This window comes from Stenella coeruleoalba, assembly GCF_951394435.1.
Source record: "Stenella coeruleoalba genome assembly, chromosome: 4".
Taxonomy (NCBI): domain Eukaryota; kingdom Metazoa; phylum Chordata; class Mammalia; order Artiodactyla; family Delphinidae; genus Stenella; species Stenella coeruleoalba.
In genome coordinates this window covers 65,847,783-65,873,448 of record NC_137149.1, presented here as the reverse complement: position 1 = coordinate 65,873,448, position 25,666 = coordinate 65,847,783, and the positions used below count along the sequence as shown (strand labels likewise).

Sequence of the window (25,666 nt, the reverse complement as noted above, 5' to 3'; positions counted from 1 at the left end):
GAGAGGCCCATGTACCGCAAAAAAAAAAAAAATCACTTCCACACTACTATATACAAAATAGATAATCAGCGAGGACCTACTGTATAGCACAGGGAACTGTACTCAGTATTTTGTAATAAGCTATAAGGGAAAAGAATCTGAAAAAGAATATATATGTGTGTATATATATATATATATATATATATATATATATGTAAACTGAATCACTGTGCTGTACACCTGAAACTAAGACAACATTGTAAATCAACTATACTTCAATAAAATTTAAAAAATAATAACTTCCAAAGTAAAATAATTATGACACATTAAAAATACCTTGGGCTTCCCTGGTGGCACAGTGGTTGAGAGTCCGCCTGCTGATGCAGGGGACACGGGTTCGTGCCCCGATCCAGGAAGATCCCACATGCCACAGAGCAGCTAGGCCCGTGAGCCACGGCCGCTGAGCCTGCGCATCCGGAGCCTGTGCTCCGCAACGGGAGAGGCCACAACAGCGAGAGGCCCGCGTATCGCAAAAAAAAAAAAAAAAAAACCTTGAAATTTTCTAAGTGCCAAATATAGAGAAGATACACTTATTGTTGATATTAGTAAAGAACTTTCTACTTTCTAAAAAGTACATTTATGATCATCTCAATTTATCTTCATAACTCCAAACAAAAATTAATATTCCCATTTTACAGACAAAGAGGTTGCAACCTGGACAGGTAAAGTCTGTGGCAGACCTCAAATTAGAATCGAAGCCTCTTGACTCCAGAGCTAGTTTATTACCCTCTTCCACCCTCAAAATGTAGTCGATTCTCATTATTCACAGTCGTTCTATTCTGTAAGCTGTGAGCACTGAATCAGCAAGGCATTACTCTGAGGGGAAATACAGACCTCGGTTCCCGAGAGCCTCTGGTTGCAACATTTTCGTCAGCTAATCACAAAACGTCGTTTTAAGTATGTTTTTGTTTAACGAGCCCTTATTTAATATATAGTATTAGTTGGTTAACACTGAATTCACAACCAGCAACGCTGTGACTCAAGCCTGAACAAAGCTTATCTAACACGCATTTTCCCCTTGAAGCACATCACAGCCTTGCGCTCAGGAACACTTAGACACCACTTCAACTCTCCGTTTGGGGCTCCTTTTAAACAGCGAAATCACCAAGCAGAAAAGGCACAAAAATGCAAAAACCATGGCACTAAACAGAACATGAAAAGAACCCTTGTTATCGTATGAGGGCTGAAACGAGCAAGCCAAGTGTTACCTTGTTCAACCTCAGCTAGGGGTGTGTGATTCCAGAAATTCAGATTCTCAGTGACCAGCCAAAGTCCGCAGTGACCGCAAGAGCACCCCAAATACAGATTTGACCGTTACAAATACATTTTAGCGAGTAGACAAATTTGCAGGTCCAGAACCTGCAAATAATGAGGATCAACTGTACTAACTCAGGAGGCTGCAAACTAGAGAATTAACCTTGGATTACGTACAAAGTGCTGGTCCTAGGTAAGGATATTCTACGTACGAAGATTTTAAAAAGATAAATCGGTGTCTGTTTTTGGATAACTAGTTTTGTAAGAACAAAAAGCCCTTGGAGTAAGTGGTGTCGCAGTGCCAGTGCTCTCCCGTACTCGTGCCACCCTCCAGCCCACGTGCCCAGAAGTGCCTGTGGAAGAAGGCTCAGGTCGACTTCTGGTCCCGAGAAACACATTGATCATGCTTAACGTGCGCGTTCTAAGGAGAATGAATGTTCTGAGTAAAAAACTAAAGCGAGTGACAGGAACAGAGAGCAATAAAGGATTGAGTTCTTTTACTCAGAATTTGGTAGAAGTCAGCACGACTATTGGCGTAGCTGTGAGACTGAGGGACACAGAACAGCATGGGCTGAAGAAAATGGCCCTGGAGTCAAACCTGGGTTTGGATTTCTGCTCCTGCCACTTGCTATCTGTGGTTTTAGGCAACTTACTTAACCATTCTGAGCCTCGGTTTCCCCCTTCTGTAAGGTGAGGTTAATAATACTGGAATGCTGGAAGTATTAAGTTCATTAAGTAGCAACCGAGTGCCTGCTAGGTGTTCCAGGAAGCACTCAACAGAGAGCAACCTTAAGAAACAGAGAGGCAGGGGGCTTCCCTGGTGGCGCAGTGGTTGAGAGTCCACCTGCCGATGCAGGGGACACGGGTTCGTGCCCCGGTCCGGGAAGATCCCACATGCCGCAGAGCGGCTGGGCCCGTGAGCCATGGCCGCTGAGCCTACGTGTCCGGAGTCTGCGCTCCGCGACGGGAGAGGCCACAACAGTGAGAGGCCCGCGTACCGCAAAAAAAAAAAAAAAGAAACAGGGACATGGTCCTGTGCCTGATCATACAGAAATCTTAAGTGGTTTTTTTAGATTGTTGATGGTAGTCTTACCTTGTAAAAAGGTCAGCATTCAGTTAGTTACCCAGGTTGGGAGCCGCAGTTCCATCCATCTCTCTCCCTCCTTGATGTCAGCCTCCTCTCCTCTGGATTCCACCTCGTACACACCCACCGGTATGGGGTCCTCCCCGCTCTCCCCATTGCTTTCATCCAGGCCTGTTTCACCATATGGACTCTTGCGATAGCCACTCAACTCCCCCAGACGCCAGGCTCTGCCAACTGAAAAGGCCCACGTCACCCACTGCTGAAAAGCCTCTGTTGGCCCATGGAGTAAATTCCAGCCCCCTCGGTGTGGCACGTGACATCCTTCACTGCCTGAGTCTTCCTGTTCATTTTTGGAGACTCGCCCCTCAGTTCCCACCATACACCAAGGGTTCCAACCCCTCTGGACAATTTGTGATTCCTGAGCCGCTGTGCCCTTGCTTCTGGTCTTCCCTTAACTCCTGCTGTCCTTCCAACATACCCTCCTTTTCCCCCGCTCGAGAAACTCCTCCTCAGCCATCAGTACCCAGGTCAGGCGACACCCGTCCATAACAAGCCCCTCCCCCAGTTTCCCGGCAGAATTAACCACTTGCTGTCGTACATCGTGCTTGCTTCTGTTGGAGTCTGTATCAGGGCCAGTTTTTACTCTCTGTGTGTCTGTCTCTTCTGGGGTCTTGACACGAGGAGAGGCAGGCTGTGTAAGGTCCTTGAGGATAGAGACTAAGTCACAGTCATCCTCATAACCCCGATTCCCAGCCCAGTGTCAGGCACGTTCTGTTGTAGCAGCTACACATGTCAATTAAATTAAACAGAGACAGGACATTGTGATAATCAAGAGAATTACCATGCGTCTGTAGGCTGAGTAACACTTAAAGCTCATTGTTTATTTCTAGACATTTACAATTGCGGAACTTATACTTTACGGGGACGATATGAATAGGACACTTGAAATAAGCACACAGATGGCATGGTCGTCAGAGGACAGTAAACAATTTCAATCTCCCTATAAAATTGTATGTGATATACTTGGAGGTAAATGTTTTGAGTCTTTAAAAAACAATTATAGGGCTTCCCTGGTGGCGCAGTGGTTGAGAATCTGCCTACTAATGCAGGGGACACGGGTTTGAGCCCTGGTCTGGGAAGATCCCACATGCCGCGGAGCAACTAGGCCCGTGAGCCACAACTACTGAGCCTGCACGTCTGGAGCCTGTGCTCTGCAACAAGAGACGCCGCGATAGTGAGAGGCCCGCGCACCGCGATGAAGAGTGGCCCCCGCTTGCCACAACTAGAGAAAGCCCTCACACAGAAACGAAGACCCAACACAGCAAAAATAAATTAATTAATAAACTCCTACCCCCAACATCATCTTAAAAAAAAATTATATAACAAAGTAGATTAAATAATGCTTGAGGAACAAGAAGAGAAACTGATCAAGATGTTAATGCAATGATCTGCCAGGAAAATTAGGTGCTCGAGACCCAAGCACCCTTAATAGAGGTAAAAACAGAATCAGAGCAGTTCTCCTTGGAAGGCCCTTACTTAAGAGTCTCCCAGACAGTACAGCCGCCAACTGTGCAGAGTCAATTGAGTAGCTAAGTCTTCCTGGCCTTCGGCCTTGTGCCCAGATACCACCCACAGGACCCACTTGCCTTCAGGAGAGGCTTACAGCCAGTAAAGTCACATGAAATTCCACTTTCTTCCAGCGCATGTGCATCAGCCGGCCTCGCTCAGGGCTTAGCACTGCTGCCTAAATACTGGGGGTGTAGAGATGGGAGAGTCGTCCTCCAAGCCCTTCCAGGGCTACACAGGCAACACTGAAGGTCATATATAGCAAAGGAAGGGGAGATAACAGTCATGTAGACATTCTTCAAACAACTTCTAAGTAGTTAAAATCCATGCCCACTGTAGAACTTTTTTTAAACTGGTTTTTACAAGGATGATAAAGGATAAAGGTAATAATAACTGCCCTAATTCTGTTACCAAAATATAATCATTTTAAATTATTAACACTTTGGTTTATTTCTTTCCAATCTCTTCTCTGCGCACATAATTATTTTTAACATGGTTGAGGTCACACTGAATATTCAGTTTTGTAAGCGTTTTTATGCTTCACTTAAACACTTTTTCCCTAAACAAATGTAAAGTATGGATAAAGTATCAGAAGAAGTTTCGTTCAAATCTTAGTCAGTGAGTATTTACAAATTTTACTAAAACTTCCAAACTAAAGTCAGAGTAATACCTCTCACGTGTCACTTGGAAAAGCAGTGACGTATACACAGTTGCATTGCTGCTACCGAGATCCTTCTTTTCAGCAATGTGTAGAAGGGACTCACGCACAGAAGTTAAATGGAGTCCCAAAGGCCACACAGCTAATGAAAAGCCAGAACTCAACAGCAAACTTGTTTCCTGTCTCCGTTAGCTTCTCAAGGCTTCTGCTTTTCTCCTGTAATCCGTGCCCATTGCCAGAAGATACATTCTCACTCACTGAGAGCAAAGTGGGTTAGACTGTTTGTTTGTGGAACTCTAGTAATGTGGGAAATTCTTGTTTGTCATTCAGTTAACTTGCTCAGACTTTTTGGTGAACACTGCATACCCTAGCAGAAGTGGTGTGGTTTAGAAAGTGGATTTTCTAGCTCTCAGTGACTCAGAGTCTCTACTCAGCCATACCCAGGGTGAAAGTGTCTGTCAGAACATAGAACTGTTGGCCAGTAAGTGCGCCCCTTAAAAGGAACTTGGGCAAGGTCTGGCCGAATTATAAATAAAACAAAGGGTTTAGTTACATCAGGGTGAGCTCTAAAGTGGGTTAGTCTTTTAATAGGATGATGAAATTAGAGGTACTTGACAGGTTTTATTAAACTTTGGTTTAATAAAAGTCCTACTTCAAACTGATACACACGTGCCTTCTTTTTGTTGAAGGCACAATCTTGCGGTTGTCCTGAAACTGCTTCTTTAATTTGAAGAATATATTCAAATGACTATACAAGAGTGACCTATGACACAGGTCTGTAAGACACAAGTCTATAAGGATGTTATTTAAGAAAATATTTTTTGGCAAGAAGAAAAATTTCCTAACCTACTTCTACTTCTTATCATTCAAATTCTTCAGAAGGATGGTGATGTAGTTTTTGATTTATGTTGCAATGTGATGTCACCTGAAAAACCCAGAGCTGTTAGCAGGAGATAAAGATAATTTCAGTTTGCTCTCAAAAAAGTGCTGAGAAAAATGAAGTGAAGAAGGCTCAGTGGTGATACTTTAAAATTAGGGTTTAGGTTAAATATTTATTATTTTCTTCAATGTGACAAAAACATCTTAAGAAAACACACAGCCAAGACAGATGATGGCAATAATTCGTATCCGTTAGGTTATTTACTAAGTTACCAAGACCTTTAAAAGCAATCAGTTAATACTCTGGAAAGGGCTCTAATATAAATCTTAAAATATAAGAATTATTTATGCAATGGTACAAAAAAAATGTCAGACTCTGTGTTGGGTTAACATCTGTTCTGTTTTATTGTGATTATTCAGTGATTCTGTAAGACTGTGCCTCACAAAATATAGTGCAACAGTTAATGAAATACATAATAACCGAATCTGAATTGGACCAGATCAGGTGAGTTTCTGGAGAGGGGAGGAGTGAGACACTTACCAGAAAAACTACATGTGTCTGTGTCAGGAAGCAGGTCTAAAGTGCATGGCTTACTGCTTTACTGAAGAACTAGGAACGAATGGCACTACAAATGAACATTATATCATTGATCCAAAACCAGTGAAACATTAGTTTTCAGTACTTTAATTTTAAAAAGTACCGTCGGGTGCTAATGTTCCAACTTGAGTCAAAGAAGACATGTCTCTTCTGTGAGTTGTTCCGTGTGATATCATTATTATTAACCCAAATTCATCTTAGAGTAGGTTTGACTTAAAAGTTTTCAGTGAGCTGTGCTGAGCCTAAAAATTCTCCCCGAACCATAGCATCTGTTCTATATTTACAAACTGAAATAACTACAGATGTCAAATGAGAGAAGATTCTATTTCCTTTAGAAAATGAGTCTTTTTTTTTAGAAGTTTGCATCAAAAATCTTTTTAAACCTTAAAGCTTTTTATTTTCCCAGCACAAAATAGCTAATGTGCAATTGTTGCAATCTCTTCTACCCAGTGCCCTGCCAGACGGTTTTAGACTACCTGAAGACGTTGCTTCAGCACTACAACCAGCTTGTGATCCCACAGCCAGCCGACCAGCCGGCCGAGGTAGGTCTCATTCCATGTGGAATTTCCTTAAGATGAAGCATCCTGGTGGTTTACCCATGTAGATATATACCAGAACAGATTGGCTAGCAAAATACATGTTTGACTCTGAGGTTTATGGGTGAGTATATATCCTGTGGAGAAAGATCATGCATCGTGAAGATTCAGCTCTGTACTCTGAGGGGGAGAAAAAGAAATAGTTTAAATCCTGCGGGCAAGTCTCCCCCCATTCTTTTGGCACAGAGAACCCACCTGTCGTTCCCTCAGGCAGAGCCAGTGTTTGTTCCAAGTCTTCCCACCCTGAAAATCAGCCCTCCTTTGATTCTCCCTCCATCCCTCAGTGATTATCTTTTCTTTCTCCTTCCATCACCCGAAGCATCCTATCGGCACCTTCATCCTACACCACGACACATCCCGCTCCTTGAAGGTTGGGCCCAGGTCTCGTCCCCATTGGCATCCCCAGTGCGTGTCATCGAAGGCATTTGCTGAGTGGGGACCTCATTCTTCTCCGTAATTAAACACTTGAAAGACTGGTGTATATTCATTGCTCCACTCTCAGTTCTCCTTTGCCCTCCCCTGCCTCCGTAATCCGGCTCCACCTCCACGACGCAGCGAATGGTCTGCGAGAGCCCCCCCAGCCTGCTACTCTCCCAGTTGTCCAGTCCAGGGGCCCATTTTCCAGCCCTCGTCATCCACAGGGCCTCACCCCTCCTCCAGCTGCTCCCTTTCTCTGGGCCTTTGTGTCAGGACTCTCTTGTGGTTCCCCGTCCGTTTCTTATTAAGCTTTAAGGAGTTTTCCAACCACCGTTCTCTGGACTTTGACCTTTCATCTCTCCACTACCTTTCTCTGCTCAGTTACGCTCTCTCTGAACATCAACCGTGTGTGGACTTACGAGTCCCAAATTTAGATCTAGACCCCAGTCCCCAGGACTCGACTCCAGACCATTGTGTCCTACTGCCTGACCAGTGGAACTCACGACGCCTCCTCTGAATACCCATCGTTACTCCTGTTTCCTCTTCAATAAAAGCAGCACCAACCCTGGGCAGAAACTTTCGAGGCATCACAGACTCTTCCTCTTCCTCATTCCTGACGGTCACGTTGAACAGCCTCTTGTCTCTAGTTCATTCTCAGTCACATGTCACCTGGGCTGTCGCAGTAGATTCTTTCTTCTCCGTGCTCCACACTGGAAAGTTATTTTTCTAAAATACAGATCCAAAATAAATGTCACATGCTTAAAATCCTTTGCTCCCTAAAATAGGGTCCACATTTTATTTTTTTTTAACCGACCCCTCTTTTAAACCCAAAGTCCTTCCAATCATTTTCTTTCCTTTTTTTTTTTTTTTTAATTTATTTATTTTATTTGGTTGTGCCGGGTCTTAGCTGCAGCAGGTGGGCTCCTTAGTTGTAGCTTTTGGGCTCCTTAGCTGCAGCATGCATGTGGGATCTAGTTCCCTGACCAGGGATCAAACCCAGGCCCCCTGCATTGGGAGCTTGGAGTCCTACCCACTGCACCACCAGGGAAGTCCCGGGTCCACATTTTTTAACTTGACATTTCTATTGTACAAAAAGCACATCTGAAAAGCCCACTTCTTCCAGAAGCTCTTCCTGATTGCCACACTCCTCTGTGCTCAGAGAGCACATTGTTCATGAGACTAAATCAGAACTTACTTAAAAGTTAATATACACCTCCGTCTTCCATCTGGATATGACTCTATGAAGACATTAAATAAGTGCTGTTTAAATTGGTTTGTTCACAGTGACTTGACAATAGGTCAGTTGGTATAGGTCACCAATACCCTTTTGGTGGCTAATATGAAGAGAATTCTATAAAAATATAAAAATAAGGGAAATATCTACATTTCCTCCAGATAGGACTATTTAAAACTTTATTACCCATCATCATCGTTATTACTATATTATTTTTATTGTCATTTCAGGCAAATGAGCATCTTCTCAGTAGTATTATTTAATCATATTTGATTTCTCTTAGCTGTGCTGAAACAGCATGGGTAACCTCATCCACAGCACAGAGCAGTCTGAGTTGTTTGGGGCTATAAATGACTTTCTCTCTTTCTCCTTCTTCCTTCCTCCCTTCCTTCCTCTCTGCCTCCTTCCCTTTCTTTATTTCTTGAAAATGGCCTCCAAATGGTATTTCTACATTTTGGAAGGGCTGTTGAGCTCTTCTGCAGGAGTGGATCCTTTCAAGCTTGGAGAGGGCACCTTCCCTGGATTGCCAGCTCTCTCATCTCAAGCACCTCCCATCTTGAAATAGCCTCAGGTCTGGTTTTAGGGGCAACTCTGAATTTGGGGACAGGGTTCCCAGCTGTGCCTTTTGACTTGTGAGACTTTGGGAGAGGATTTAACCTTCTTGGCCAAACAGCCGCGGGCATTCTGGCTTGCCAGATGAGCTCACACACCCGAGGGAAAGCTGTTTTTAAAACATACAGCGGGGCTTCCCTGGTGACGCAGTGGTTGAGAGTCCGCCTGCCGATTCAGGGGACGCGGGTTCGTGCCCCGGTCCGGGGAGATCCCGCATGCCGCAGAGCGACTGGGCCCGTGAGCCATGGCCGCTGAGGCTGCGCGTCCGGAGCCTGTGCTCCGCAACGGGAGAGGCCACAACAGTGGGAGGCCCGCATACCGCAAAAAAAGAAAATTAAGAGCTCTTCATTGTAGCCACCGGTGTTGAGTGTCTGCTCCGTGCCAGCCGCGGTAGTATTTACTGCATCAGTCACCCACCCGATGGATGTTCATTGCACCTAGTATATGTCAGGCACTGTTCTTCCTTGCTATCTGCCTCCTCCTCCCCCCAGCCATAACCTTCTGTTCCTTATCTTTGTGGAGGACACCCCCGTTGCACCTGGGAATCATCTTCACTCCTCAGTCCCCCGTACCCTGGCTCAGTGGATTGGTTGCCTGACCACCTTGGTTTTACATCTCTCATCCTCACTTCTCCATCGGCACGGCCCGTCACTCCAGTCGTCCCTCCATCTCTCCCCTCCTGCCGTGAAACAGCAGCCTGGGCTGAAGGACCCTTCGGAACCTCTGGGCTCCTGCCCATCTTTTGATCACACGTAGTACACAGAGCCAAGGGTTGGTTTACGCTCCCAAGTACTCGTATTTTAAACCCATGATAATTTAGTTCTTCCCGTGTTATAGATGGGGAAACTTTGGTCCAACAAGTTAAAGTAATTTGCTCAAGAAACAACAAATAAAACCCAGAACCGAGATTTAGTTCAAACCCAGGCTGACTCTAAATTCAAACCACAAACCACCTCCCTCAGCTGCTTCCCTTAAAAAGGACACAAAGTCACACTCCTGCTATTTCAAGGGAGTATGAATGCTGCGGTGATGAGTTTCCACGGGTATAATTCAGTCACAGTTTCATGGCCATACCTGCTGCCTCTTTCTTTCCTGTTGGCTCCTAAACCATTTGCCCTTCTCAGAGCTTAACTGAACAGAGCACTTTTTTAAATTAAAACCTATCAGTTCCAAATAGTGCCAAATTTATAACCTGTAGTAAATTTGCAGAGTTGTAAAACTGAGTGAGTTTCCCTTCTTTATTTTGTACACCTTAATTACTGGGGAAGAAGTACATTAAAGCTGAGATCATGGGTTAATTAATTTGCCCTGGACTGTAGAATTTTATGGACAACCAGAGCTAAAATAATGGTCGTGTAGGTGCAATTGACTTAAACATGGCTTATAAATGTTACAGAAATTCCTGTAATTAGTCCCAGTGCAACTATTTAGCCTGGGAATTTTATAGCAGACATAAATTATGAAGGTGCAAAGTAAGAAAAATTTTGAGTTGACATAGTGGCATTTGCAGAAGCTATAATTTGAGAAAACTTGTTTTGCATTATTATTAGTGATTTTTGTTTGTTTCCACAATGCCCCCTCTTTAAAATTCACTGTTTAATGTTTCCACTGAAATACAATGGCTATCAGATATTAGGTGCATGAAACACAAAAAAATACCTTATGGAAGTAGCCCACCAGCATCATTTCTAAAAGTACCTAACCGCCAACCAAAGGATGAAGAGACCTGTTTGATCACACTCTTCAAAGTCATTTTTGCATATTTTAATAGATTGAAAAGGAAAGTTACAGGTTATATTTAAACAGTGTTCCCTGTCATTGGATCTTGACACATTTTAACCTACCTGTTAAAATGCAAGTTATAAATAGCTCCTCTTTCAAAGGTGTTCATTATACCTCATTGGCTCTTGTTATAGAAAATGCAAATGTAATTTGAAAAGTGCCCCGTTCTGAGTGTGAGCAATTACTTGTGCTCTTCAGTACCTGGTTCATTGTCAGTATAGCCACTTGGTTAAAAAGCATGTTTGCCTTTGAAATGGAGATCGCCTGGGCTGCTGGCTGGCTGGCCGGCCAGGTAGGTAATGAGAAAATATTTCGCTTTTCCAGGGAAGCAAGCAGCTGTTGAACAACTATCCTGTCTACATAACGAGCAAACAGTGGGACGAGGCTGTAAATTCTTCAAAGAAAGACGGGAGGCGGCTCCTTCGATACCTCATCAGATTTGTTTTCACAACCGATGAGCTTAAGTACTCATGCGGCCTTGGGAAAAGGAAAAGGTCAGTGCAGTCAGGAGAGACAGGTCCTGAAAGACGCCCTCTGGATCCAGTTAAAGTAACATGCCTCCGAGGTACTGCATCCTTCCACTCAGTGTCCATCTGTGATCTCATTTCACCGCATTGGCTGTGGCTCCCCCGTGCAAGTGTTCAGCCTTTACTGTATTTTGGTTTCTTTCCGCTGAGACGTTATAGGCTTCATGTGGCCCATCTCCTTGGTATCAAGAAGTCCTTTAAAAGTTCTTCGTTTGCTTTAGCACTTAATGGCACATAGCACTGCATAGCACTTCATATTTCACGCTTTAAGTTCAGATTTTCTTTGCCGCCCGGGAAGGCGACCTCCAGCAAAGCTGGAGCACTGGGGAAAGCACAGAGGAAAGGAAGCCGAGGAACCTCAAAAATTATCCCAATTTCATTTGCGGCCCATGACGCCCTCCCCCAATCTAGCTACCTTCTCAAGAATACTTGGCCCAACTCCTTAAATTTATTTAGAATCAGTTTTCCTTAGGCCTAAAGTATTTCTCGCCCACTCAGATTTTATTCTGTTCGGTTTTTTTAAAGTTTCTGTATTAAAAAATACTACTCAGATAATACCATTTCCTCAGCATTAACAGCCGATTACTTTGCAGCTGATCCACACTACGGATAGGCCAGGCAGAGGGTAAGGAGGTGTATACGGTTGATTCAGTGGGTGCAAATAAATAAACACAGACAAGTGGAAACATTATAGTGGCAACAAAAGCGCATTCACACCTGAAAAACCCATATCAAATAGCTCAAATGTTAACCTATACAGTTCAAGAGTGATCTTATTGGTTGGAAAGACAATAAAGATTTACTCTGGACAGGGATCAAAATATTTCCTGGTGAAGAAATCACACTGAAAAACCTTATCACTGATAAGGCCTTAGTCATCAGAAGGGACACTCACTCCTGCACCCCTCTGGGCCTGCCCACAGTGACTGTCAGCGTGCCTAAGGTGCCTGTGTAGTATTTGTTAGTAGCGGAGATCCCCAGACCCACCCTGAACTTCTGATTCAGCGGGTCTGGCGTGAAGACAGGGGAGGCACGCGTTACTGCACCTCACGACCACCCCAGGTGATTGAGGCTGGTGGCCTAGACTTGAGAAAACCACCTAGAATGAAAACACCAGCATTAAGTCAGCACAGGTATGCTGGAGCACCCCCTGTTGGCCAGTCTGAAAATTCTACTTACTCAGAGTGACTGGGTAATGGAAATTTCCAGGGGCTGTCTTAGCAAACTAGCCATAGTTTCCCTTATTCCCCAGCATCGTCAGAGCAGACGGAGGCAGCAGAGGCAGCGGTGAGCGTGGGGGCTGTCCTGAGAGCCCGCTCCGCGAGTACTCTGGAAGTTGCCCTGAGGCTTACAAGGGAATCAGGATAAGGGGCCCCACTAAGGTATCCCTTTCCAGAAATCCTTGTTAAACGATTTATATTTTAACAAGCAAGTCAGTGAAACTGAGGGATTAATATACGTCTCAAAGCACTAGTGTCAGTGCTGCGGGACCCACTGTGACACAGATGCAGCCCAGGCTGCCTGACCAGAATATGCACTCTCCAGCAGGGAGAGCTGGGCAGGACCCACAGGCTTCCACCCGCCCATGGGTGGAGAATGCATAGGCAAGAACTGCTGATTGTGTCAGGGGCGGCCGGTTAGAGCGTTTATGTCTGTCCCAGAGGCTGAAATCCTGGGGCCTTCCTGTGACCTAAATGGGATTCCCCTCCTGCAGGTTTATGCTTGCTGACTCCCAGGGTGGACACCCTTGTGGTCCGCAAGATTAGAATGGCCAAGGAAGCCTCAGACAGTTGGACACTTGAGGGATGGAACGCAGGGTGCTTCGGGGAATGAAATCAAATTCTAGGCTGGCCTGTCCCCAGGGTGGTTTGACCCCGGAAGGAAGGGGGGGGGGGTCAGGGATGTGAGGACGCTTCCTATCCGGGTAACAGAATGAGCTCTGCTTTTAGCCTGTAGTAGTCTGGCACAACGTTAGGGGAAGTCCTGTTGCAGCAGCGGGCACTGAGGAGGGGGAGGGGGAGGGAGGTGTCACAGAGCAGCAGTTCTTAGAGGGGCGGGGCTGCAGGATCCTCAGCAGTTAGCCTTGACTTCCTCTCGTGGATACTTGGAATCTTTCATTTCTCTGTGTTCATATGAGAGTGGGGAATCTGGAGAGAGAGAAACTGCTTAAACAGTTATTGAATACTTCCTGAACACATGAGGTAGGGAACCTGAGGAAGACAGAGGAAGAGAAAACAGAATGCCTGAATTCTGGAGTTGATAGCCTGGCTGGAGATGATTTGAGGACATAATGAATAGACCTGAATGCAAGGAAAATAATAGGGAGAGGACTAGGTATTTGAGCACTCGTGGTCCCAGAATACCTCCTTTCTCTCTGCTCAGCATTATAATGACCACGACCTAGGTTTGAAAAGCATCCTTCGGTGTTTCCTAGGCCTGTAGCCCAGCATAGGCCATCTGGTTCCTGACAGTTTTGCAGGGCGAGGAGCTGAATAAACACAGTTGTGTCCCCCAGGAGGGCCGCTAGGGCTGGGACTTAGGCGAGGTGAACGAGTCTCTCACCTCAGGCATGGAGCTGAAGGGGATGCCCCTGCGTCTCTGCCAAGATGGGCACAGTTCAGTTCATGGGATTTTTCGGGTCCAGGTACTTAAAAGCATCAGCTTCCATGGGCATATAGGGTCGGGATTTCACAAATAAATTTCAGACAAATCCAGTCCCAGAACCAGAACCATTGTCTTGTAGAGGGAGCAGTGCTGGCGAAGAAATGGTGTGTAAATGGCAGTCACCTTGAACTTTCAGTCAGCTGTGAAAAAAAGCACAGTTTGACTTAGAACTTTTCCCAGAATGCTCATTTCAGTCGAACTTTTTCCATTTCAGTTTACAGATGTCCATATTAAAATAGCTGTGTAGGAACTATCCATGTCCCCTGACTCCCTGAGAAAATAGAGGAAGGGTTAATGTGAGCTCAACCCAAGGGAGGCCAAGTTTGTTTCATTGGAGTCTGAGCTACTTTTTGTATATTCTTTCTTCCAGGCATGCTAATTGCTTTCTGGTGATATTAAATATTTAGAGGAAAAGTCATCTAAAAAATATTTGTCAGTACACTTATAGACATCACAATTAGAGAAATAAAGTATAGCCTGTAGTAACATTTTAAGAATGTGAAAACCTGAACCAAAACTTAGGCAATTTCTTACTCAGAGATTTTATTTTTTTGCACTTAATCTACAAATCAGTAGCTGGTTAAAGAATACCATCTGATGATATTTGCTGTGCTTCTGGAGATAGTTAACATTCTAAAAATGTGAGCATGTTAACAACAGGGTTTTGAAATGTACTCTTAACTTTTTTTTTACCAAGCATGGTGCATACCACGCCTCGCAACTCAAATTTACCTTTCATAGCAATTGTGCCTTAAAGGGATCACTCTCACTTATGTAATTTTTACTTTTGCACCTGAGTAGAAAATATGTATGGCGTAAGTTGGGTCTAATAAGTGACATCATCATGGCATTACATCGGATGTCCCATAAAGCTTTTCTTATAGAGCTTCTGTTAAAGTTTAAGCAGCCTTCCTATCATTCGCTGCAAAAACCAGCTGTTTTTCCTCTCTCTTTTTTTTTTTACTGTTGTGTGTATCCCTACAGAATTCATTAGGATGCACTGTACCTCCAACCCCGACTGGTGGATGCCCTCGGAGGAGCAGATAAACAAAGTGTTCAGTGACGCTGTGGGTCACGCTCGGCAGGGGCGGGCAGTGGGGACTTTCCTGCACAACGGAGGCTCCTTTTATGAAGGGATCGATCACCAGGCTTCCCAGGATGAAGTCTTCAGTAAAAATTCCCAGGACGGGTCTGGTGATTAGTGGACAGAATGTTTCCACACTAGCAGCCGGTCCTCTCGAGAGTTCCAGTTGTGAATGTTCTGTTACCATCACTTTAGAATCCAGAGCATGTCACTCTGTCACATCCTAACGGAGTTAAAGGTTTACACATCCTGAACCTTAACTCTTGACCTACTGCCACAGTTCCTAGTACAAACCCATTTTAGGGTTGTTTGGGAAGTCTATGGAGCCTACAGAGATTTTCACAGTATTACATTATACAAAGAAAAAAATGACAATTGATTTTAAATGATGACTAGTTAGACGGTGAGGGTGAAAAAAGAGAGGTGAGCTCCTGGTCACCTGTCCGAAATCTTCAAGTGAGCTCTGTTTCCTGAGCAGAGCTGGTCCCCACAGAGATTGGGTTAGTGTCCCTGCCCATGGGGGAAGGTAGAGACATGGCGTTATCCTAAGGGACAAGGAACAAGCATTCTCTTTATTTAATTCAAATAAGTTGTCTTTATGTTTTCCAAAGACTTGAATTTATACTTCTCAGCAAAGACATAGGATAGGTGACATTGCATGCTGTGTCTAACATTGACAGAGCCTGTTACTAAAAAGAAACCGGAGATCAGAAGCCACCTCTAGACAGTGATTAATTGGAAGTCAGCTGTTATGTTTACCACACAAAAGAATTTCTCCTGTGTTGATCAGGAAGGCACTATATGATCTCTGAAGTTAACAAACAGTAATAGTTTTCACCGTATCAGTCAGGAAACATCCAAAGATTCAAAACCATTTTCAGATGCTCGATTTTGTAAGTTCGCAGTTTCCATAGCCTTAAATCGGGCTTTGTTGACACGATGCCAAAGCGCTGGGTTGAACAATGAGCATCTCAGTCAGCTAGTTGTTTGGTGCACTGAGGACCAGACAAAGTGATGTGACTGATGGGATTCACTGAATTGACCAGATGTTCTGGAATTGTATACACACAGCTTCAAGGCCATTCTGACAACTATGCAATGGGCTTGTCTGTAATTTCTCAGAAATTTGAGGGTCTTTTTGTGCTGAGTTGATCTTCAGAATTTGCATAAATCTTGTTTCTTGTTGTCACCGATGGAAATGTTTCATCCCAACTGCTGTGTGCCTCCTTCCCGCCAGTATCCCCCTGAACTACTGGCTCTGGCTGAGTTAGCGGTGACCACTCCCACCCACTTTCCCCGGTTTAATATGTTGAGCATCATCTGCGAAGTTAGTAGTAATGTCTTTGGAACCATTTCTTATCCGCAGATGCTCTAGAGATGCTAGAATCTTTCTGAGTGCTTCGGGTTTGGGTGGGAGGGGAGGCTTCCTTTATCAGCCTAATCCAGATGTCTGCATTCTTTCTAGAGTCGAGGGCTAAATGGGCAGCTGTTAGTGAAGGCTGCTAATGTCATCTACAAACATGACTAAGGGTTTTGAGAATGGGTTGGAAATTCATTTCAAGTTTATGAGCATCCATGCATAAAGAGGGTTTTTTGCCACCTTTTGACAAAGTAAAATAATAAATTACCCTTTATCTTCTATAATTAGCATCAACTCTGTGCATGACCCTAGCAATAGGTCCTTGTTTAGCTTTTGTTACGATTATTAGTTTCGCCCACTGAAAAGTTTGTTTATAGAGATGGTCATTTGTCAGATCTGTTAAATGGTATGGGGAGAACTAATATTTCAATCCTGTTTTGGAGCAACTTAGCTAAAATTTGCAGGTAAAGGAAAAGATAAGGGCAAATGCGGTGCTTCTGGGAACGATGAGACTAGTATCTTTGGCTATCCGAGGAAGAAAGATACTCCCTGAGGCGTTTTCAAGGTCTAGAAGTCAATATCTTATAAGAATCTTTGGTGACATGAAATCTTTGCCAGGAGAAAAATACCACCATAATCTCACCCGTCTTTCCATCTTACTTTTCCTTTCTTTGCATTGGACTTTAGTTATCCTTACTGCTGAGTTCACTGTCCTTTTTTGTTCTATAGCAGCAATATTTGACCGCCTTAAAAAAAAACAAAAGAACTTCCAATTCTTATCGTTTCCCTGAAAGCTTGCAAATTCCACACATGTTCACATCTACGCGTCATCATGGAGCCGAGTGTTGGGCTGATCTTCACGGAAGCTGGTGACGGAGCATTTCTGCATTCAGTCTCCATAGCCTTACAGGTCGGCATCCTTAAGACAAGTGCTTGCTCCACTCCTGTTATCATCCCCTGAGAAGGCTCCTGGGGTCAGGAGGCTCTGCCCCTCAAGGCCCGTGGTCGCACCAGCCTTTGCTCGAAGGTACACCTGGTCTCTCCCTCCCACCCCGATTTTCAGGTGAATTATCTCTCTATCAGCTGTTTTCCAATACTTCACAAATTCTAAAATGTTCAGAGCTGCACACTGGTCATCTCTTACGCACGTGAGCGATCCAGGCCCAGAAAGATGACTGACTTAGCATCACACGGCCAGTTCTAACGCCTCTCCTGGGTCTAGGACCTACGATCCCCTGTCCCCAGTCAGACGTTCCATTCCACTCTTCACCGTTGATGTCGTTGCTGTATTCCTTTAGCCGAACCCACCGCCTGACCCGGGCACCAATGGCCCTTGGGCTGTGACACAGTATCTGCTCGGCTGTTCTGCTTTGTCCTCTCCTTAGTCCATGTCACATGCTGCTATTTGCACTTCCCCTTTAAGGCTGGTGTATTACCTGGCTTGTGGTGGTTGCCTGCATGGTCACCTGATTTTCACATCAGGGTTTGCAAGGATCGTTCACTTATTTTTTTGGTAAGGCCATCGCAGCCTCTGTAGCAAGGTTAAAAGCTCACCAGTGAGAAGATTGGATGCTGTCACTGCTCTGTCAGCCTTTCCGTTGATCTCTTTGGAGACCTGGAGACCTGTATATTTTCTTGATTTGATCTTCTACATCTTTGTCTGGCAGTTGGACAAATTGCTCTCTTGAGGAGACATTCATACTCGTGTCAGCTTTTAGCAGCTTCCGTGAGTCATTTTAGCATTGGAATGACATAGATTGAATTAAAACAGCTCAGGATGCCGCTTTGCTCCACCTCATTGGTGAGAGAAAAGGTCATAGGTCTGGCCTGACACCACAGACCAAATTTGGTATTTTGTCAGTGACTGGGCATGGTTCATAATCCCATCTATCAAGGGAACCATACCTACTCTCAGTTGACAGTGTCTTGATGTGTCCTGAGATTTCCCAAATTAAAGTCATATCACAAAGAGCATGCCTGCTTTCCCAGTGAATGGAACGCCAAGTGCAGTTCCGCTTGGCCCAGCATAACCCTTCAGTGATCTGTTTGGGGGATGTAGGCCAGGAACCGGGAGTTGGGGTGGGGGGTTGCGTCATATTCTGCGAGCAGTTACTAAGCTCCCACTTCTCACGGTCTCTTTTGAAGGTCCACCATTCACAATCTCATGGTTTAACCTCAGTATTAAATGCTTTGGAGAAAAACTGTCAATTGAAAATATTCAGCCCTGAACCCAGGCTCCACTCTCTTGGTTGAGAATTTCCACCAGAGCACTGAGGCTACTGTCACCATTTATGTTTCATAAGGCTTCACTAGGAACGGAGAGGATAGTATTAGAGCATTTGCTGGAAATAGCCATCATCTCCTTTGGTAGGGGAATTGGAAGATATGTTATACATGTGGCTACTTCATAGCTGTAGGGCAAGTGGGTCATTTTATATCCTGGATCTTCCTTAGCCCTTCATCAGTCATAAACACATTGACCCGAGAGAATTGTTCACCAGGATTATAAGGCGATATAAATTACTCAATATCTTATTTGATCCAGCTCCTCCGTGTGTCAGATAGCGAAAGAATGGTTAAGTCCAGTATATTCTTGTAATATCAGATGTTTTCCAAAAATCTAGACAATAATACAAACTTGGGAATCTACAAGTTCGTGATGTCTACATTTTCCCGCCACCTTTAATGGCTTGACCTCCTGTTGCTATCAGAAAACGGATGGAGCATGAAGTAGGATGAAGCATGCACTGTTTTCCGGAAAGCAAACGTACGTTGCCCTCATGTGAATTCTGTCATTCAGTGTGTACTCTAGAACCTAAACCTGATACCCACTGACTACCTCCTTAGTTTTTCTTCGATTTCTATCATTTTAAAAAGTCTCATTCTTGGATAACTTCGTTTTAAAAAAGATTTAAACTTTTCTCATTTCACAGTACAGCTGTTTGTAATTTTTGACAGCTCTTATATACCAGTTTTTAGAAATGTAATAGAAAGTGATTTTGCACATATGGTGCAAGCCTTGCTGGTGCGTGTTTAATGTGGTGACACTTGCCAAAACTGCTTGGCAAAACATGTCAAATAGGATGCTTGAGTCAGAACTCTAGTGTAAATGTGTCTAAACAGCGGTATGTATCATTATGATATATTTTTGTAAACATAGTGATGGCTTCTTTCAGTCGTGTAAGTACTGGATAAAAATAACCACTTCACTTGAATAATGTAGAAAAATGTCACCCAGTTGATGGCCCTCCGCAGTTACTTACATTTTATGAGCCAGTGGCATCACTTCTATTTGTGTTATTATTTAGAGGAGAGTGAAGAATTGATACCAGACAGCATGGAGTGCAAAAATAATAACTCACCAAAACTTGCCTCCTAATTAACATTCAAAACTATAACGGATATGTTTACACGTTAGAGACCACTTTTACCCTCCACAGTGTATTCAGTTGCAAGAAACATTGAGAGGTCTGGACTTCACTCATCTAATGACCAGCTCGGTAAGCTTGGCTCTTGAAAGCACTAAATTACCAAATCTTTGTGGTAAAAATAACCAGATTAAATTTCCTCCTGACCATCCATAGCTGGCTAATATACAGGCTAGGTTTTCACCGAATCACAATTCCCCAAATTACAGTGAAAATTCATCTGCTAAGATGACTTATTCAAAAGCCTGTTCATTCTCAGAATAATTGCCCCACTACAAGTAGCCAGATGGGTCTTGTGCACATTGGCCCATTCAAAACCCCCAACAATAACAATAGCTATAGCTTATATACGTTGAGCCCTTGTGCGCCAGGTACTTTGGTAAGCACTTTAATGCATCCTCTCATTTTAATCCTCACAACCACCCTCTAGGGTGTTATTGTTACCACCCCATTTTATTGATAAGGACACTGCCCAAGGTACTCAGCTAATAAGAGGAAATCTTTGGGTTTAGTAAGCAGAATGACTAGTTCAGTTTTCCCTAGTAGTTAAGGTTCTCAAACCCCTTAAACACTTTGGAATGGATTTGTTGTTTAATTGAGGTAGTGAATAAATTAAAATTTGTTCACATTTCTGTCATAGGTTCCCAGTACAAAAACGCAGGGATATAAAAGCAAAACTTTGAACTCAGTGACGTGATGGTCTTTGGGAATGGCTAGATGGTAGAAATGGCACTGGACATCAGAGCCAATGTCCATTCACTTTTCACGTTTGTTGTATTCATAGCCTTAGAATTGATGAGTCTGGTTTGGAAGGGAGGGTTTCAATCTATGATGTCACTGTGAGAACTGTCGTGAAGTTTTTGTAGGAAAATACAACAATCTGTTCTTTCCTGTAGTTGTGGCTTTAACATCTCTGGCTGTGTTTAAGTTCAAGAGCTTGCCGTGGCCACCAGGGCCTGGCTTCTAAGGAATAGGGCATGCCAGTCCATGAGAGGGGTCCTGAAACCTTCAAGGTCCCTGGTCTAGTCCGACCCTGCCCCATTTAAGCATTGCCCTTGTGTGTCTCTCCTCTCTGGAACTTCATGTAGCAGCCTAACACTGGGGCCAACTTGCCTTTACTCTATTTTCTATGATGAACACTTGTGGAGAAACTGTGACAAATCCATTGATCCTAATATTTTTATTGTTGAAGTCTTGTTGATTCTCTATGAATAATTTCTATTTGATTGTACTGTGTAGAGTTAAAACCCACCAGAGGTATGTTAATAAAACTATAAATGCATAGTGTAATATAGAATAGCAAGATTTTCTGTGAACAATTTATATAGAAGAGTAAGTTGTTTTTTAAGTGTTAGCACTTTCCTTTTAGGAACTTAAAATGTTATAAGAGTTTTCTAAACATTCAATATTTTTAATTATAAGAAACATTTGTTACTAGAGCCAATTATTTCAGGTGTTCTAACTGGAGTATTGATTTTATTACCTCATATACCTCTAGAATGCCACATGTTCTGTTGGAGATGAAATTGCACAATAAATGTCAAGTCTCTGTTAAGTGTTTTAACTTGCTTTTTGCATCTTTCTCCAATTCAACCAGACGCTTTTCTGCTTGGTTTGTTCGTTTGTTTGTTTTTAAACAGAAAAGATGGTTATGTCAGGGAACTGACCAGAACTCACCCAAAAATTCATTTGATCTAGTGAATGAATGGGACAACCAACGATGATCCAGGGACATGTAATCCAAGATTTCTGTACAGTATTTTGTACATTCACATTTTAAACATACATGCTTCTATAGTTCCATTCTATCAGGGAGAGGAGGAAACCCCACAGCTGCTACTCTTGACCTTTAACAATAAACAGACGCTGCTTGTTTATGGTTTTTGAACAGTGACCTGACTACAAAAGCAAAGTAGCTATGGCTAAATAAGGTGGCATAGTGGTGGCTTCCCACTTTTAGTTATTACGTAAAATATAAATCTGATGTATCAACCATTACTGAACAGCGAAACTGAATTAAGTGTCATTCATAAGTAAAAACTAAGACAAAACACATTTTTCATCTTAGGGAAAAGAGATGTTTTATTTTTGCACTACAAGATGCAATGTTCTGAACAGTAGTTTTGGATGAAAAAATAATAATTTAGTCCAAATAATTTGAGTTTGAATTGGGATATCAATTAAAATGAAATTTAAATTATTTTATTATTCTAAAGCATTAAAAGAGGATTATTAAGTAACTTTGGTTTTTTAATATTTTGTAGCAGGTCACACAGAGTAAAAGCTACAGATCAAAAAAGTATTAGGAACAGATTCAGCAAGGTTGCAGGATACAAGATCGATATAGGAAAATCAACTGTATTTCTATACACTAACAATAAACACTCTGAAAATGAAACTTAGAAAACAGTTTTATTTTCAATAACATCAGAAAGAACAAAATACTTAGGAATAAATTTTAAAAAACAAATGCCAGACTTGTACACTGCAAACTACAACACATTATTGGAAGAAATTTTAAAAGATCTAAATAGCGGGAAGACATCCCACGATAATGGAGTGGAAGAATCGATATTGTTAAAATGGCAATACTCCCCAAATTGATCTACTGGTCCATTGCAATTTCTATCCAAATCTCAGGTGACTTCTCTGCAGAAATTGACAAGCTTATCCTAAAGTTCTGATGGAAATGCAAGGAATCCAGATAGCCAACAAAAATCCTTACATTTGCAGTCAGTTGATTTTTAACAAGGGTGCCAAGATAATTCATTGGGGAAAGAATAGTCATTTCAACAAATGATCCTGAGACAACAGGATATCCGCATCCAAAAGAATGAAATTGGACCCCTACTTTTATACCATGTGCAAAAAATAATTGAAAATAGATCATAGACCTAAATGGAAGAGCTAAAATTATAAAACTCTTAGAAGAAAACACAGGAGTGAATCTTCTTGGGTTAAGCCATGTTTTTTTCAATATGACACCGGAAAGCATAAGTGACAACAAAAAGAAAAGATAAATTGTACTTCAAAATGAAAAACTTTTGTGCTTCCAAGAACAACATGAAGAACAAAACGATAACCCACAGAATGGGAGAAAATATTTGCAGATTATATATCTGATAAGAAACTTGTAGCCAGAGTATATAGATCTCTTACAATTCAACAATAAACACAAATAGCCTAATTAAAAGTGGGCGAGGGTTCTGAATATACATTCTCCAAGGAAGATACAAATGGCCAATAGGCACATGAAAAGATGCTCAACGTCACCAGTTATTAGGGAAATGCAAATTAAACCACAGTGAAATACCAATGAAAAAGATACACAGTAACAAATACTAGCTAGGATATGGACAGATTGAAACCTTCATACATTGCTGGTAGGAATGTAAAATGGTGCAGTCACTTTGAAAAACAGTTTGGCAACTCCTTAAAAAGTTAAATATAGGGCTTCCCTGGTGGCGCAGTGGTTGAGAGTCCGCCTGCCGGTGCAGGGGACACAGGTTCGTGCCCCGGTCCGGGAAGATCCCACATGCCGTGGAGTGGCTGGGCCCGTGAGCCATGGCCGCTGAGCCTGTGCGTCCGGAGCCTGTGCTCCGCAACGGGAGAGGCCACAACAGTGAGAGGCCCACATACCGCAAAAAAAAAAAAAAAAAAAGTTAAATATAGGTTATCCTTTGACCCAGCAATTCCACTCATGGGTATATACCCCAGAGAATTGGAGACATGTCTACACAAAAACTTGTACACAAATGTTCACAGGAGCCCTATGATACCAAAAAGTGGAATCAATCCAAATGTCCGTTATTTGATGAATGGACAAACAAAATGTGGTATATCCACACAATGGAGTGTTGTTCAGTCATAAAAAAGGAATGAAATACTAATACATACTGCAACATGGATGGACCCTTTAAAGTTGATTACACATTCATGCAGTATATTTACTGAGAGCCTGAGGTGCTTGCCTGTATCAGGTACTGTGTCCCAAGAACCAAATAAATACAGCCAGCGGCTGAACAGTTGGAGAAAAATGACCGAGACCTATTATGAATTATGAGAAAATCCCAAGTTCCAGTAGGCAACTTGTTCCCCCAATAAAGCTGTATTTACAAAGCTGAATCAGGCATAGAATGAGAGAAAATAAAGGTCACTGAGTCTGTCTCTATCATACCAAAATAGTTCAATTTGACCATATCAGCCAAAGTACATGCCAATTCAGGGAAAGAATTATTCATACATAATTTGGTGTGCTCCCAAATCCTGGTTGAATCATTCTATTTTCTCTTTTCCTTTTTCCCCCCTCCTCTTAAAGCCGTTGCTCAGGCCTCACATAGACACCATCCTAGTGATACACACCTGATGTTTCAACCGGTGTGTCAGGAAACAGATGGCACGGTTGATTTGAGAAGAGCTGGATAGAAACACTTAGTCCAAAGGTGTGAGCAGGGTAGCCTGAAACTACAATGAGGAGTGTCGTGTCCAGACCTTGCACTGGCAGGGCACTGTCATCAGCCTGAAGAGGTGAGGTGAGCCTGTGGGTGTACTGGAATGAGGGTTCCCTGCTGGGAAATGTGATCTCCCCGTGAGGAAACATGGTTAGACTCTGCAGAGCCTGCAGGGAGGGAGCCAGGAGAATCAGTACCCTTACTTCTCAACTCACTTCTGTCTCCTCACGATGCTCCCCTCTAGCTGCGAGCAACTGGAAACCAGAGGGCAGGAGAGCACCTTGATGTCCACACAGGTCAGCCCCCTGGGACGTAGAGCAAGGTGGAGGCACAGGAAAGGGAAGAAGTGAATCACAATTGATCGTGGGGATGAGTTAAGTTAGTTCAAAGATCTCTTTGGTTCCCCTTCACTGAAATCTTGAGAGTTGACATCTTTACATAAATGACCTTTTAATTTTTAATAATTTGAATAGTTAACATTTTTTAAGTCAGTAGTTGAATGCTTTACTATCATTATCGCAGTGAATCTTCTTACAGCCTACGAGGTAAACTCTAATATTATCCCCACTCTGCAGATGAGTAAACTGATGCTTAGAGACATGTGCCCAAGGTCACAGAGCTAGTGATGGTGAAGCGCTAAAGGCCAGGTGCTGATCCAGGCGGCCCATTCCAGGTGAGAAGCCCGTGTTTCACTGACTCCAATAAAACTGATCTTTGAAGATTTGCAAGGCTGAGGGAAAAAGTTGCAACAATGAGGCTGATAAAATACTAACTACTTCTTAAGTCTACCCAGCTTTGGCTGATCCAACTATAATTCATTTCTCAATGTGGCCCGAGAAGACTGATGCTCAAAATCCTGAAAAAATTCCCAGATTAATATTGGTGCAGTTTCTGGGTCCCAGGTGAGTCTTGGTTCTGATTCAGTCCTAAAGATCCGTAGAGACACAGTCTCAATGCCTGTCAGTAGTCCTCTGTATTCATTGATCCTGATGTTTAAGAAATATGCTTGCTTCTATGAATGAATGGAGAGATAGATAGAGAGATGATAGATAGATAAGGTGGGATGAGTTACATCAAAATAGCATATCTTGTGGACCTTGTATTTACGCATTGTCCAATTTTAATAAATGAGGTTAAAACATGGTTTTGAAATACAGCTTTAAGATGTGTATCTTTATTCTCATCTAACAAAAATGTTATGGACTACAGTGGTTAGAATTCCAGGCTTTCACTCTCGGGGGCCCGGGTTCAATCCCTGGTCGGGGAACTAAGATCCCACATGCTGCAACTAGGAGTTCGCATGCCGCAACTAAGACCCAGCGCAGCCAAATAAATAAATCATATTTTTTTAAAAATCATTCTTTTCGCAAATTGGAAAGAGAAGGATGAATAACTTTCAAAATAATTGCCGGTGACAGCCCTTCATACTGAAG

General features: G+C 42.9%; 1 protein-coding gene across 2 annotated transcripts in view; it reads left to right on the top strand.

The window, feature by feature from the left end:
- The window catches only part of BEND4 (BEN domain containing 4), a 33,693-nt gene extending 12,383 nt beyond the window's left edge, over positions 1-21,310 (top strand). Inside the window, exons 3-5 of one of the 2 annotated variants that reach the window (XM_079920383.1) lie at positions 6,529-6,620; positions 11,044-11,284; positions 14,895-21,310. In XM_079920383.1, the coding sequence (XP_079776509.1) occupies positions 6,529-6,620; positions 11,044-11,284; positions 14,895-15,112 (551 nt within the window). In that variant the 3' untranslated portion in view covers positions 15,113-21,310. The remainder of the gene's footprint in view (positions 1-6,528; positions 6,621-11,043; positions 11,285-14,894) is intronic. The other variant, XM_079920382.1, reaches the window with a different exon arrangement.
- Positions 21,311-25,666: the final 4,356 nt, after the last annotated feature.